This window comes from Dendrobates tinctorius, unplaced genomic scaffold, assembly GCF_039654945.1.
Source record: "Dendrobates tinctorius isolate UK_male_01 unplaced genomic scaffold, ASM3965494v1 ptg000063l, whole genome shotgun sequence".
NCBI classification, from domain to species: domain Eukaryota; kingdom Metazoa; phylum Chordata; class Amphibia; order Anura; family Dendrobatidae; genus Dendrobates; species Dendrobates tinctorius.
In genome coordinates, this window is record NW_027361731.1 from 16484380 (window position 1) to 16500627 (window position 16248).

The 16248-nt window shown below is 51.6% G+C and overlaps 2 protein-coding genes across 6 annotated transcripts in view; one reads left to right on the top strand and one right to left on the bottom strand.

Moving 5' to 3' along the window:
* LOC141094243 (uncharacterized) overlaps positions 1-16248 on the bottom strand; it is a 1213871-nt gene that overhangs the window by 849481 nt on the left and 348142 nt on the right. The gene's annotated exons all lie outside the window — the stretch shown is intronic.
* The window catches only part of LOC141094226 (uncharacterized), a 754752-nt gene continuing 746672 nt past the window's right edge, over positions 8169-16248 (top strand). Inside the window, exon 1 of one of the 5 annotated variants that reach the window (XM_073580033.1) lies at positions 8169-8294. Coding sequence is in view for 4 of the 5 variants with exons in the window: in XM_073580031.1 (XP_073436132.1) it covers positions 11992-12170 (179 nt within the window). In the remaining variant the exon portion in view is untranslated. Of the gene's footprint in view, positions 8295-11804; positions 12171-12443; positions 12721-16248 lie in introns of those variants that run through there. The other 4 variants (XM_073580031.1, XM_073580034.1, XM_073580035.1 and 1 more) reach the window with 4 other exon arrangements.

The following is a 16248-nucleotide window of genomic DNA, read 5'->3' on the forward strand; positions in this document are numbered from 1 at the left end:
GTCACTAGATCCTTATACAGGAGTATAATGAGGCCTCACTGTACAGGAGAGCCTGGAGCGAGGAGCAGGGGCCTGATCACAAGAGCTGACAATCTGAGGAAACAGCAATGCTGAATAACTATACACTGCGTCACTAGATCCTTATACAGGGGTATAATGAGGCCTCACTGTACAGGAAAGACCGGAGCGAGGAGCGGGGGCCTGGTCACAAGAGCTGACAATCTGAGGAAACAGCAATGCTGAATAACAGTCTACACTGCGTCACTAGATCCTTATACAAGTGTATAATGAGGCCTCACTCTACAGGAGAGACCGGAGCGAGGAGCGGGGGCCTGATCACAAGAGCTGACAATCTGAGGAGACAGCAATGCAGAATAACAGTCTACACTGCGTCTCTAGATCCTTATACAGGTGGAGAATGAGGCCTCACTGTACAGGAGACACCCGAGCGAGGAGCCAGGGCCTGATCACAAGAGCTGACAATCTGAGGAGACAGCAATGCTGAATAACAGTGTACACTGCGTCACTAGATCCTTATACATGTGTATATTGAGGCCTCACTGTACAGGAGAGACCGGAGCGAGGAGCAGGGGCCTGATCACAAGAGCTGACAATCTGAGGAAACAGCAATGCTGAATAACAGTCTACACTGCGTCACTAGATCCTTATACAAGTGTATAATGAGGCCTCACTGTACAGGAGAGACCGGAGCGAGGAGCAGGGGCCTGTTCACAAGAGCTGACAATCTGAGGAGACAGCAATGCTGAAAAACAGTCTGCACTGCGTCACTAGATCCTTATACAGGGGTATAATGAGGCCTCACTGTACAGGAGAGACCGGAGCGAGTAGCCGGGGCCTGATCACAAGAGCTGACAATCTGAGGAAACAGCAATGCTGAATAACAGTCTACACTGCGTCACTAGATCCTTATACAGGGGTATAATGAGGCCTCACTGTACAGGAGAGACCGGAGCGAGTAGCCGGGGCCTGATCACAAGAGCTGACAATCTGAGGAAACAGCAATGCTGAATAACAGTCTACACTGCGTCACTAGATCCTTATACAGGGGTATAATGAGGCCTCACTGTACAGGAGAGACCGGAGCGAGTAGCCGGGGCCTGATCACAAGAGCTGACAATCTGAGGAAACAGCAATGCTGAATAACAGTCTACACTGCGTCACTAGATCCTTATACAAGTGTATAATGAGGCCTCACTGTACAGGAGAGACCGGAGCGAGGAGCAGGGGCCTGATCACAAGAGCTGACAATCTGAGGAGACAGCAATGCTGAATAACAGTCTGCACTGCGTCACTAGATCCTTATACAGGGGTATAATGAGGCCTCACTGTACAGGAGAGACCGGAGCGAGTAGCCGGGGCCTGATCACAAGAGCTGACAATCTGAGGAAACAGCAATGCTGAATAACAGTCTACACTGCGTCACTAGATCCTTATACAGGAGTATAATGAGGCCTCACTGTACAGGAGAGACTGAAGCGAGGAGCAGGGGACTGATCACAAGAGCTGACAATCTGAGGAAACAGCAATGCTGAATAACAGTCTACACTGTGTCACTAGATCCTTATACAGGGGTATAATGAGGCCTCACTGTACAGGAGAGACCGGAGCGAGGAGCAGGGGACTGATCACAAGAGCTGACAATCTGAGGAAACAGCAATGCTGAATAACAATCTACACTGCGTCACTAGATCCTTATACAGGGGTATAATGAGGCCTCACTGTACAGGAGAGACCGGAGCGAGGAGCGGGGGCCTGATCACAAGAGCTGACAATCTGAGGAGACAGCAATGCTGAATAACAGTCTGCACTGCGTCACTAGATCCTTATACAGGTGGAGAATGAGGCCTCACTGTACAAGAGAGACTGGAGCGAGGAGCGGGGCCTGATCACAAGAGCTGACAATCTGAGGAAACAGCAATGCTGAATAACAGTCTACACTGCATCACTAGATCCTTATACAGGTGGAGAATGAGGCCTCACTGTACAGGAGAGACCGGAGCGAGGAGCAGGGACCTGATCACAAGAGCTGACAATCTGAGGAGACAGCAATGCTGAATAACAGTCTACACTGTGTCACTAGATCCTTATAAAGGTGTATAATGAGGCCTCACTGTACAGGAGAGACCGAAGCGAGGAGCAGGGGCCTGATCACAAGAGCTGACAATCTGAGGAGACAGCAATGCTGAATAACTGTCTACACTGCGTCACTAGATCCTTATACAGGGGTATAATGAGGCCTCACTGTACAGGAGAGACCGGAGCGAGGAACAGGGGCCTGATCACAAGAGCTGACAATCTGAGGAAACAGCAATGCTGAATAACAGTCTACACTGCATCACTAGATCCTTATACAGGTGGAGAATGAGGCCTCACTGCACAGGAGAGACCAGAGCGAGGAGCAGGGGCCTGATCACAAGAGCTGACAATCTGAGGAAACAGCAATGCTGAATAACCGTCTACACTGCGTCACTAGATCCTTATACAGGGGTATAATGAGGCGTCACTGTACAGGAGAGACCGGAGCGAGGAGCGGGGGACTGATCACAAGAGCTGACAATCTGAGGAAACAGCAATGCTGAATAACTGTCTACACTGCATCACTAGATCCTTATACAGGGGTATAATGAGGCCTCACTGTACAGGAGAGACCGGAGCGAGGAGCAGAGGCCTGATCACAAGAGCTGACAATCTGAGGAAACAGCAATGCTGAATAACAGTCTACACTGCGTCACTAGATCCTTATACAGGTGGAGAATGAGGCCTCACTGTACAGGAGAGACTGGAGCGAGGAGCAGGGGCCTGATCACAAGAGCTGACAATCTGAGGAAACAGCAATGCTGAATAACTGTCTACACTGCGTCACTAGATCCTTATACAGGGGTATAATGAGGCCTCACTGTACAGGAGAGACCGGAGCGAGGAGCAGGGGCCTGATCACAAGAGCTGACAATCTGAGGAGACAGCAATGCTGAATAACAGTCTACACTGCGTCACTTGATCCTTATACAGGGGTATAATGAGGCCTCACTGTACAGGAGAGACCGGAGCGAGGAGCAGGGGCCTGATCACAAGAGCTGACAATCTGAGGAAAGAGCAATGCTGAATAACAGTCTACACTGCGTCACTAGATCCTTATACAGGGGTATAATGAGGCCTCACTGTACAGGAGAGACCGGAGCGAGGAGCGGGGGCCTGATCACAAGAGCTGACAATCTGAGGAGACAGCAATGCTAAATAACAGTCTACACTGCGTCACTAGATCCTTATACAGGGGTATAATGAGGCCTCACTGTACAGGAGAGACTGGAGCGAGGAGCCGGGGCCTGATCACAAGAGCTGACAATCTGAGGAAACAGCAATGCTGAATAACAGTCTACACTGCGTCACTAGATCCTTATACAAGTGTATAATGAGGCCTCACTGTACAGGAGAGACCGGAGCGAGGAGCAGGGGCCTGATCACAAGAGCTGACAATCTGAGGAAACAGCAATGCTGAATAACAGTCTACACTGCCTCACTAGATCCTTATACAGGGGTATAATGAGGCCTCACTGTACAGGAGAGACCGGAGCGAGGAGCGGGGGCCTGATCACAAGAGCTGACAATCTGAAGAAACAGCAATGCTGAATAACAGTCTACACTGCGTCACTAGATCCTTATACAGGGGTATAATGAGGCCTCACTGTACAGGAGAGACCGGAGCGAGGAGCAGGGGCCTGATCACAAGAGCTGACAATCTGAGGAAACAGCAATGCTGAATAACAGTCTACACTGTGTCACTAGATCCTTATACAGGGGTATAATGAGGCCTCACTGTACAGGAGAGAACGGAGCGAGAAGCAGAGGCCTGATCACAAGAGCTGACAATCTGAGGAAACAGCAATGCTGAATAACAGTTTACACTGCGTCACTAGATCCTTATACAGGAGTATAATGAGGCCTCACTGTACAGGAGAGACCGGAGCGAGGAGCAGGGGCCTGATCACAAGAGCTGACAATCTGAGGAAACAGCAATGCTGAATAACAGTCTACACTGCGTCACTAGATCCTTATACTGGGGTATAATGAGGCGTCACTGTACAGGAGAGACCGGAGCGAGGAGCAGAGGCTTGATCACAAGAGCTGACAATCTGCGGAGACAGCAATGCTGAATAACAGTCTACACTGCGTCACTAGATCCTTATACAGGGGTATAATGAGGCCTCACTGTACAGGAGAGACCGGAGCGAGGAGCCGGGGCCTGATCACAAGAGCTGACAATCTGAGGAGACAGCAATGCTGAATAACAGTCTACACTGCCTCACTAGATCCTTATACAGGGGTATAATGAGGCGTCACTGTACAGGAGAGACCGGAGCGAGGAGCAGAGGCCTGATCACAAGAGCTGACAATCTGAGGAGACAGCAATGCTGAATAACAGTCTACACTGCGTCACTAGATCCTTATACAGGGGTATAATGAGGCCTCACTGTACAGGAGAGACCGGAGCGAGGAGCCGGGGCCTGATCACAAGAGCTGACAATCTGAGGAGACAGCAATGCTGAATAACAGTCTACACTGCGTCACTAGATCCTTATACAGGGGTATAATGAGGCCTCACTGTACAGGAGAGACCGGAGCGAGGAGCCGGGGCCTGATCACAAGAGCTGACAATCTGAGGAGACAGCAATGCTGAATAACAGTCTACACTGCGTCACTAGATCCTTATACAGGGGTATAATGAGGCGTCACTGTACAGGAGAGACCGGAGCGAGGAGCCGGGGCCTGATCACAAGAGCTGACAATCTGAGGAAACAGCAATGCTGAATAACAGTCTACACTGCTTCACTAGATCCTTATACAGGGGTATAATGTGGCGTCACTGTACAGGAGACCGGAGCGAGGAGCAGAGGCCTGATCACAAGAGCTGACAATCTGAGGAAACAGCAATGCTGAATAACAGTCTACACTGCGTCACTAGATCCTTATACAGGGGTATAATGAGGCCTCACTGTACAGGAGAGACCGGAGCGAGGAGCCGGGGCCTCATCACAAGAGCTGACAATCTGAGGACACAGCAATGCTGAATAACAGTCTACACTGCGTCACTAGATCCTTATACAGGTGTATAATGAGGCCTCACTGTACAGGAGAGACCGGAGCGAGGAGCAGGGGCCTGATCACAAGACCTGACAATCTGAGGAAACAGCAATGCTGAATAACAGTCTACACTGCGTCACTAGATCTTTATACAGGGGTATAATGAGGCCTCACTGTACAGGAGAGACCGGAGCGAGGAGCAGAGGCCTGATCACAAGAGCTGACAATCTGAGGAGACAGCAATGCTGAATAACAGTATACACTGCGTCACTAGATCCTTATACAGGTGTATAATGAGGCCTCACTGTACAGGAGAGACCGGAGCGAGGAGCAGTGGCCTGATCACAAGAGCTGACAATCTGAGGACACAGCAATGCTGAATAACAGTCTACACTGCGTCACTAGATCCTTATACAGGGGTATAATGAGGCCTCACTGTACAGGAGAGACCGGAGCGAGGAGCCGGGGCCTGATCACAAGAGCTGACAATCTGAGGACACAGCAATGCTGAATAACAGTCTACACTGCGTCACTAGATCCTTATACAGGTGTATAATGAGGCCTCACTGTACAAGAGAGACCGGAGCGAGGAGCAGGGGCCTGATCACAAGAGCTGACAATCTGAGGAAACAGCAATGCTGAATAACAGTCTACACTGCGTCACTAGATCCTTATACAGGGGTATAATGAGGCCTCACTGTACAGGAGAGACCGGAGCGAGGAGCAGAGGCTTGATCACAAGAGCTGACAATCTGCGGAAACAGCAATGCTGAATAACAGTCTACACTGCTTCACTAGATCCTTATACAGGGGTATAATGTGGCGTCACTGTACAGGAGACCGGAGCGAGGAGCAGAGGCCTGATCACAAGAGCTGACAATCTGAGGAAACAGCAATGCTGAATAACAGTCTACACTGCGTCACTAGATCCTTATACAGGGGTATAATGAGGCCTCACTGTACAGGAGAGACCGGAGCGAGGAGCCGGGGCCTCATCACAAGAGCTGACAATCTGAGGACACAGCAATGCTGAATAACAGTCTACACTGCGTCACTAGATCCTTATACAGGTGTATAATGAGGCCTCACTGTACAGGAGAGACCGGAGCGAGGAGCAGGGGCCTGATCACAAGAGCTGACAATCTGAGGAAACAGCAATGCTGAATAACAGTCTACACTGCGTCACTAGATCTTTATACAGGGGTATAATGAGGCCTCACTGTACAGGAGAGACCGGAGCGAGGAGCAGAGGCCTGATCACAAGAGCTGACAATCTGAGGAGACAGCAATGCTGAATAACAGTATACACTGCGTCACTAGATCCTTATACAGGTGTATAATGAGGCCTCACTGTACAGGAGAGACCGGAGCGAGGAGCAGTGGCCTGATCACAAGAGCTGACAATCTGAGGACACAGCAATGCTGAATAACAGTCTACACTGCGTCACTAGATCCTTATACAGGGGTATAATGAGGCCTCACTGTACAGGAGAGACCGGAGCGAGGAGCCGGGGCCTGATCACAAGAGCTGACAATCTGAGGACACAGCAATGCTGAATAACAGTCTACACTGCGTCACTAGATCCTTATACAGGTGTATAATGAGGCCTCACTGTACAAGAGAGACCGGAGCGAGGAGCAGGGGCCTGATCACAAGAGCTGACAATCTGAGGAAACAGCAATGCTGAATAACAGTCTACACTGCGTCACTAGATCCTTATACAGGGGTATAATGAGGCCTCACTGTACAGGAGAGACCGGAGCGAGGAGCAGGGGCATGATCACAAGAGCTGACAATCTGAGGAGACAGCAATGCTGAATAACAGTCTACACTGCGTCACTAGATTCTTATACAGGGGTATAATGAGGCCTCACTGTACAGGAGAGACCGGAGCGAGGAGCAGAGGCCTGATCACAAGAGCTGACAATCTGAGGAGACAGCAATGCTGAATAACAGTCTACACTGCGTCACTAGATCCTTATACAGGGGTATAATGAGGCCTCACTGTACAGGAGAGACCGGAGCGAGGAGCCGGGGCCTGATCACAAGAGCTGACAATCTGAGGACACAGCAATGCTGAATAACAGTCTACACTGCGTCACTAGATCCTTATACAGGTGTATAATGAGGCCTCACTGTACAAGAGAGACCGGAGCGAGGAGCAGGGGCCTGATCACAAGAGCTGACAATCTGAGGAAACAGCAATGCTGAATAACAGTCTACACTGCGTCACTAGATCCTTATACAGGGGTATAATGAGGCCTCACTGTACAGGAGAGACCGGAGCGAGGAGCAGGGGCATGATCACAAGAGCTGACAATCTGAGGAGACAGCAATGCTGAATAACAGTCTACACTGCGTCACTAGATTCTTATACAGGGGTATAATGAGGCCTCACTGTACAGGAGAGACCGGAGCGAGGAGCAGAGGCCTGATCACAAGAGCTGACAATCTGAGGAGACAGCAATGCTGAATAACAGTCTACACTGCGTCACTAGATCCTTATACAGGGGTATAATGAGGCCTCACTGTACAGGAGAGACCGGAGCGAGGAGCAGGGGCCTGATCACAAGAGCTGACAATCTGAGGAAACAGCAATGCTGAATAACAGTCTACACTGCGTCACTAGATCCTTATACAGGGGTATAATGAGGCCTCACTGTACAGGAGAGACCGGAGCGAGGAGCCGGGGCCTGATCACAAGAGCTGACAATCTGAGGACACAGCAATGCTGAATAACAGTCTACACTGCGTCACTAGATCCTTATACAGGGGTATAATGATGCCTCACTGTACAGGAGAGACCGGAGCGAGGAGCAGGGGCCTGATCACAAGAGCTGACAATCTGAGGAAACAGCAATGCTGAGTAACAGTCTACACTGCGTCACTAGATCCTTATACAGGGGTATAATGAGGCCTCACTGTACAGGAGAGAGCAGGAACCAGGACTGTGGAGAACGGATTAATATTAAAAAAAAGAGCCGTTAAAAGACCCAAAAGAGCCGAACTTCCCATCACTAATTCCAATCCATTTTCCTGCAATCATGTGACCCCTGACTCCTCCCTTCCTGTGACCTCATCACAGGTCCTGTTCGCACAGAGCAGCCGCATATGTGGAGTGCGGCTCTGCGGGTGGAGGTCGGTGCCGGAGGCTCCATTATTCTCTATGTGGAGTGCGGCTCTGCGGGTGGAGGTCGGTGCCGGAGGCTCCATTATTCTCTATGTGGAGTGCGGCTCTGCGGGTGGAGGTCGGTGCCGGAGGCTCCATTATTCTCTATGTGGAGTGCGGCTCTGCGGGTGGAGGTCGGTGCCGGAGGCTCCATTATTCTCTATGTGGAGTGCGGCTCTGCGGGTGGAGGTCGGTGCTGGAGGCTCCATTATTCTCTATGTGGAGTGCGGCTCTGCGGGTGGAGGTCGGTGCTGGAGGCTCCATTATTCTCTATGTGGAGTGCGGCTCTGCGGGTGGAGGTCGGTGCTGGAGGCCCCATTATTCTCTATGTGGAGTGTGGCTCTGCGGGTGGAGGTCGGTGCTGGAGGCTCCATTATTCTCTATGTGGAGTGCGGCTCTGCGGGTGGAGGTCGGTGCCGGAGGCTCCATTATTCTCTATGTGGAGTGCGGCTCTGCGGGTGGAGGTCGGTGCTGGAGGCTCCATTATTCTCTATGTGGAGTGCGGCTCTGCGGGTGGAGGTCGGTGTCGGAGGCTCCATTATTCTCTATGTGGAGTGCGGCTCTGCGGGTGGAGGTCGGTGCTGGAGGCTCCATTATTCTCTATGTGGAGTGCGGCTCTGCGGGTGGAGGTCGGTGCTGGAGGCTCCATTATTCTCTATGTGGAGTGCGGCTCTGCGGGTGGAGGTCGGTGCTGGAGGCTCCATTATTCTCTATGTGGAGTGCGGCTCTGCGGGTGGAGGTCGGTGTCGGAGGCTCCATTATTCTCTATGTGGAGTGCGGCTCTGCGGGTGGAGGTCGGTGCCGGAGGCTCCATTATTCTCTATGTGGAGTGCGGCTCTGCGGGTGGAGGTCGGTGTCGGAGGCTCCATTATTCTCTATGTGGAGTGTGGCTCTGCGGGTGGAGGTCGGTGCTGGAGGCTCCATTATTCTCTATGTGGAGTGCGGCTCTGCGGGTGGAGGTCGGTGCTGGAGGCTCCATTATTCTCTATGTGGAGTGTGGCTCTGCGGGTGGAGGTCGGTGCTGGAGGCTCCATTATTCTCTATGTGGAGTGTGGCTCTGCGGGTGGAGGTCGGTGCTGGAGGCTCCATTATTCTCTATGTGGAGTGCGGCTCTGCGGGTGGAGGTCAGTGCTGGAGGCTCCATTATTCTCTATGTGGAGTGCGGCTCTGCGGGTGGAGGTCAGTGCTGGAGGCTCCATTATTCTCTATGTGGAGTGTGGCTCTGCGGGTGGAGGTCGGTGCTGGAGGCTCCATTATTCTCTATGTGGAGTGTGGCTCTGCGGGTGGAGGTCGGTGCCGGAGGCTCCATTATTCTCTATGTGGAGTGCGGCTCTGCGGGTGGAGGTCGGTGCTGGAGGCTCCATTATTCTCTCTGTGGAGTGCGGCTCTGCGGGTGGAGGTCGGTGCTGGAGGCTCCATTATTCTCTATGTGGAGTGTGGCTCTGCGGGTGGAGGTCGGTGCTGGAGGCTCCATTATTCTCTATGTGGAGTGTGGCTCTGCGGGTGGAGGTCGGTGCCGGAGGCTCCATTATTCTCTATGTGGAGTGTGGCTCTGCGGGTGGAGGTCGGTGCTGGAGGCTCCATTATTCTCTATGTGGAGTGCGGCTCTGCGGGTGGAGGTCGGTGCCGGAGGCTCCGTTATTCTCTATGTGGAGTGCGGCTCTGCGGGTGGAGGTCGGTGCTGGAGGCTCCATTATTCTCTATGTGGAGTGCGGCTCTGCGGGTGGAGGTCGGTGCTGGAGGCTCCTTTATTCTCTATGTGGAGTGCGGCTCTGCGGGTGGAGGTCGGTGCTGGAGGCTCCATTATTCTCTATGTGGAGTGTGGCTCTGCGGGTGGAGGTCGGTGCTGGAGGCTCCATTATTCTCTATGTGGAGTGCGGCTCTGCGGGTGGAGGTCGGTGCTGGAGACTCCATTATTCTCTATGTGGAGTACGGCTCTGCGGGTGGAGGTCGGTGCTGGAGGCTCCATTATTCTCTATGTGGAGTGTGGCTCTGCGGGTGGAGGTCGGTGCTGGAGGCTCCATTATTCTCTATGTGGAGTGCGGCTCTGCGGGTGGAGGTCGGTGCTGGAGACTCCATTATTCTCTATGTGGAGTACGGCTTTGCGAGTGGAGGCTCCATTATTCTATATGTGGAGTGCGGCTCTGCGGGTGGAGGCTCCATTATTCTCTATGTGGAGTGCAGCTCTGCAGGTGAAGGTCGGTGCTGGAGGCTCCATTATTCTTTATGTGGAGTGCGGCTCTGCGGGTGGAGGCTCCATTATTCTCTATGTGGAGTGCGGCTCTGCGGGTGGAGGTAGGTGCTGGAGGCTCCATTATTCTCTATGTGGAGTGTGGCTCTGCGGGTGGAGGTCGGTGCCGGAGGCTCCATTATTCTCTATGTGGAGTGCGGCTCTGCGGGTGGAGGTAGGTGCTGGAGGCTCCATTATTCTCTATGTGGAGTGCGGCTCTGCGGGTGGAGGTCGGTGCTGGAGGCTCCATTATTCTCTATGTGGAGTGCGGCTCTGCGGGTGGAGGTCGGTGCTGGAGGCTCCATTATTCTCTATGTGGAGTGTGGCTCTGCGGGTGGAGGTCGGTGCTGGAGGCTCCATTATTCTCTATGTGGAGTGCGGCTCTGCGGGTGGAGGTCCGTGCCGGAGGCTCCATTATTCTGTGTGGAGTGCGGCTCTGCGGGTGGAGGTCTGTGCCGGAGGCTCCATTATTCTGTGTGGAGTGCGGCTCTGCGGGTGGAGGTCCGTGCCGGAGGCTCCATTATTCTGTGTGGAGTGCGGCTCTGCGGGTGGAGGTCGGTGCTGGAGGCTACATTATTCTCCATTTGGAGTGCGGCTCTGCGGGTGGAGGCCGGTGTCGGAGGCTCCATTATTCTCTATGTGGAGTGCGGCTCTGCGGGTGGAGGTCGGTGCCGGAGGCTCCATTATTCTCTATGTGGAGTGCTGCTCTGCGGGTGGAGGTCGGTGCTGGAGGCTTCATTATTCTCTATGTGGAGTGCGGCTCTGCGGGTGGAGGTCGGTGCTGGAGGCTCCATTATTCTCTATGTGGAGTGCGGCTCTGCGGGTGGAGGTCGGTGCCGGAGGCTCCGTTATTCTCTATGTGGAGTGCGGCTCTGTGGGTGGAGGTCGGTGCTGGAGGCTCCATTATTCTCTATGTGGAGTGCGGCTCTGCGTGTGGAGGTCGGTGCTGGAGGCTCCATTATTATCTATGTGGAGTGCGGCTCTGCGGGTGGAGGTCGGTGCTGGAGGCTCCTTTATTCTCTGTGTGAAGTGCGGCTCTGCGGGTGGAGGTCGGTGCTGGAGGCTCCATTATTCTCTATGTGGAGTGTGGCTCTGCAGGTGGAGGTCGGTGCTGGAGGCTCCATTATTCTCTATGTGGAGTGCGGCTCTGCGGGTGGAGGTCGGTGCTGGAGACTCCATTATTCTCTATGTGGAGTACGGCTCTGCGGGTGGAGGTCGGTGCTGGAGGCTCCATTATTCTCTATGTGGAGTGTGGCTCTGCGGGTGGAGGTTGGTGCTGGAGGCTCCATTATTCTCTATGTGGAGTGCGGCTCTGCGGGTGGAGGTCGGTGCTGGAGACTCCATTATTCTCTATGTGGAGTACGGCTCTGCGAGTGGAGGCTCCATTATTCTATATGTGGAGTGCGGCTCTGCGGGTGGAGGCTCCATTATTCTCTATGTGGAGTGCAGCTCTGCAGGTGAAGGTCGGTGCTGGAGGCTCCATTATTCTTTATGTGGAGTGCGGCTCTGCGGGTGGAGGCTCCATTATTCTCTATGTGGAGTGCGGCTCTGCGGGTGGAGGTCGGTGCTGGAGGCTCCATTATTCTCTATGTGGAGTGTGGCTCTGCGGGTGGAGGTCGGTGCTGGAGGCTCCATTATTCTCTATGTGGAGTGCGGCTCTGCGGGTGGAGGTCGGTGCTGGAGGCTCCATTATTCTCTATGTGGAGTGCGGCTCTGCGGGTGGAGGTCCGTGCCGGAGGCTCCATTATTCTGTGTGGAGTGCGGCTCTGCGGGTGGAGGTCTGTGCCGGAGGCTCCATTATTCTCTATGTGGAGTGCGGCTCTGCGGGTGGAGGTCGGTGCTGGAGGCTCCATTATTCTCTATGTGGAGTGCGGCTCTGCGGGTGGAGGTCCGTGCCGGAGGCTCCATTATTCTGTGTGGAGTGCGGCTCTGCGGGTGGAGGTCTGTGCCGGAGGCTCCATTATTCTGTGTGGAGTGCGGCTCTGCGGGTGGAGGTCGGTGCCGGAGGCTCCATTATTCTCTATGTGGAGTGCGGCTCTGCGGGTGGAGGTCGGTGCTGGAGGCTTCATTATTCTCTATGTGGAGTGCGGCTCTGCGGGTGGAGGTCGGTGTGGGACACTCCCCATTATTCGTTACTTCCAACCATCTAGCAGCACAGTCCCAATTTGGGGGAGCTGTCCCGGGCGTTCAGGGTAACGTCCCGCCTCTCACTCTGTGTCTGTAAGTCGCCTCCTCTCCTCCCAGCTCTCTGTGTTTAGTGCTCAGTAGTTCCTTCTCTTACTCTGGGGGATACCGGCATCTCTGTGCTGTAATTAACTCATTCTTCACTTTTCTTCAAGTCTGGGCCCTGGTGATTCAAACACACGTCTTGTACTGGTACATAGAGATACATTTCTATATACCAGTGTATTCCTATGTACCTGCATTCTAGAGCTGAAATGAAAGTCAGAGATTTTTTTCTTCCTATAATATACAATGAACAGTTAGAATAATGATTTATTGCAGGGTTTTTTTTCAGATTTTTGACCAAGACAAAATTTTCAAATCTAACATGTCAATTTACAGAATTTGGCAAAAGACTGAAACATTTCCACAGATTTCCATGATTTTAAGATTGTTTTTTCATGAATCATTGTATTTTGTTAGTGTTAAACTTAGGTTAATATGTTTTGCTTTTATTTATAAAAAAAAAATCAGACATTTTGACAAAAATGTAAAAAAAAAAAAAAATTAAGTTTTCAATCTTTGAATAATTACACCTTTAATCCAGGTAGTCATACAGCACAAAATAGTAATATAAATAACATTTAGCTTAGGCATCCTTCCCACGTCCGTTGTAATAATTATATGGGTACTACGGAATCTGATTGCGTGGGACAATGAGACTGAGACCAAAGTTGATGTAAATAAGTATATTGCACAAGAGTGACAAAACTAAACAGAGCCCTTCCTGCAACAGTAACAGAAACACAGCACAATATGGAATAATGCAGGTAAAGCAGAACTGGCAGTACACTTTCAGCAATATTAAGGAAAATTCAGCACAATATGGAAGTGTCCTAAGTGACCGAAGAGCGGGGTAAGACCGCGAATAGTAACCAGTCCAACAGTACTAATACTGAAGTGTGCACAGGGCACAGAACGTAGGAGTCCAGCAGCAGATATGTCAGCAAGTACACCGTATTAATGAGGCTGTCCCACGATGATGTAGTAAATCAGCATGCACACAGCACTAGGGTGCATAAGTCCAGCAAACATAAGGGTGAAATGCACACAGCTCTCAAACGTAGAAGTCCAGCGTGATACAGGAGAGGCTAAACAGGAGAAGGTCGCTATATCTACCTCTAGGACTGAAAGTCCCGCACAAGTCCAGCAATGCAGCCCCAACAGACCCAAAGGAGATGGCAAAGTCAGGATTCCTTACTGGCCACAGCAGCTCTAAGGGTGATCAGCTCCACACCAGAAGTCCGGACTGTAGTTGAACACAGCAGGGTAGTAGGCAGCAGAATGTAGAGAGGCAGAGCACCGAGTAACGAGCAGCAGCCGCAGCAGGGAGTCCACTAGCAGATGGGCAGGAGCTCAGGAGCAAGACAGCAACACAATACTCAGGCACAGGAGAGCACATGACCAGGACTTAAATAATCAGGACAGACAGGAAGTTCCATGACAGGGCGAGATACAAGACTCCATCTTGGATCAGGGTAAACAAGCACAAAGAAAAGTCCAGAATTCTTACATTTGTATAGAATTAGTGTGTGAAAGCCTAAACTTTGCAGGTTATGTGTAAACACAGTCTAACAGACATGTTTGGCACAATGGCCTTTAAAAAAATAAACTACAGCTCGTCTCACTCAAAAGGCAAAACTGTTATGAATGCGTCACCGAGGAGGATGGCAGGAACAAGCTAAGCCACCAGAAGACCAGAGAGGTTGGTAACTAAGCGGATTGCAGACCCCTTATCCTATCTGCACAACTAGCAGTAGCCATGGAGCGTTCCTCCGATGCCCTAGACGCTTCGTCTCAGCCGGAGGTCTAACTAAGCCTAAAAGCCAGAAAGATGAAATCTAAACTGCCCCGGTGCAGAGCCCCAAAGGAATAGACAGCCCCCAAACATATATTGTCGGTGAGACAAGATGAGACACAAACACAGGCAGAGAACAGACTGAGCAAAGGGAGGGGCCCAAGCTCTCTAGACAGGACAGAAAAAGATACTGTCTGCAATCAAGCACAAAACCCTGAAAAAGTCCAACACTTCTGATATACAAAAAAACCTGAGATCACACCATCTCACCCCCGCTAGATCAGCACTCTGGTATAAACTGGCAGCAAGCAAAAAGATATTAACATACAGGGGACTGAAGAACCTGCAACATATGAAGCAGGGCTCAGCGCTGCCCCCAGTAGGGATCATGCTGCACCCTAGCAGCAAAACAGAAAGCAAAAAAAAAGACACAACCAGATTAGATGCAAAGGATTAGCAAAAGAATCACTTAGCTGAATATGCAGATCAGGCAGGGGACAAAACAGCTCCAAATGCACACTGAGGGAAAAATCACCAGCAACCTTCAAGAGCAGCCAGCTCCATTATATGCTCCCAGCCAGCAATCCCAGATTCCCAATTATCATCGTCAGGTGGAGAACCTCCATCCACCTGGCCAGCTCCACTACTCTCAGTAACCACCAGAGGGAGCAAAGGGAGCTTCGGCTCAGAAATTTGAGCAAGGGAGTTAACAACACAAAAGCTCATATAGTGAACCTTATGTAAAAATGAAAAAGTTCTGGCTGCTACAACTATGTAGGAATGAACAATAAATCCATAGGCCCCAACCATCCTGAATTCAGCAGAACAGCCCCAGATTTGGGTCTATGTCCTGTCATCCCGGGCAGTCTGCTGAATGTCCCTGACTGCCGTCATGCCTCCTTCTGATATCTCCTCCGGCCAGGGTAGGAAAAAATGGTAAATGGGTGCTGTTATGGGCATGTCAGGAATTTTGCAGTGGTGACTATACATAGTTTGTCCCTCTTTCTCTTTGGATTTCCAGCAGAAACCAATAGGCCGTGTATTGAATTGTATTATTCAATATCTCCTTACTCTATAATTTTTAACTTTTTTGTGATCCCAACTGAAGAAAGATACTTGATGTCTGTGTTACGCACGCAGGCTGTGCATATGGTTTCTGGACCCACTGTGCCGGGCTTGGCTAGGAGGGGTGTAGCGGGCTACCAGGTGTTTACTGGAGCTCCTGATGATGGAGTAAGGCTTGGCTGCAGGTAGCCACCAGGTACCACGGTACTGCAGCTGCTTACCCCAGGGGTCAGGTACACAGACACGGATAGGACTAGGGCTCCTTTCAGACTACTAAATTCTGGATCCTCTATAGAGAGGTTACTGACACAGACTAAGGCCGGGGTTACACTAGCGAGTGTAATGCGAGAAACATGCACGACTCTCTCACATCAATACCCGGCACTGCCGCCGGCACTCGGAACCGGAATGTGCAGCTGCATAGAAATACATACAGCCGCACACTCCAGTCCCGAGTGCCGGCAGCAGTGCCGGGTATTGATGCGAGACTCGTGCGGGTTTCTCGCATCACACTCGCAAGTGTGACTCCTGCCTAATTCAGATACTGGTTGTAGCAGTCCGGGTATACGGGGGACTCTGATATCACACATTCAGACACACAGGTCTCGGATACTGATTCAGGGACTGGCCACTTACAGGACGTGGACAAGGTTTAGGCACTG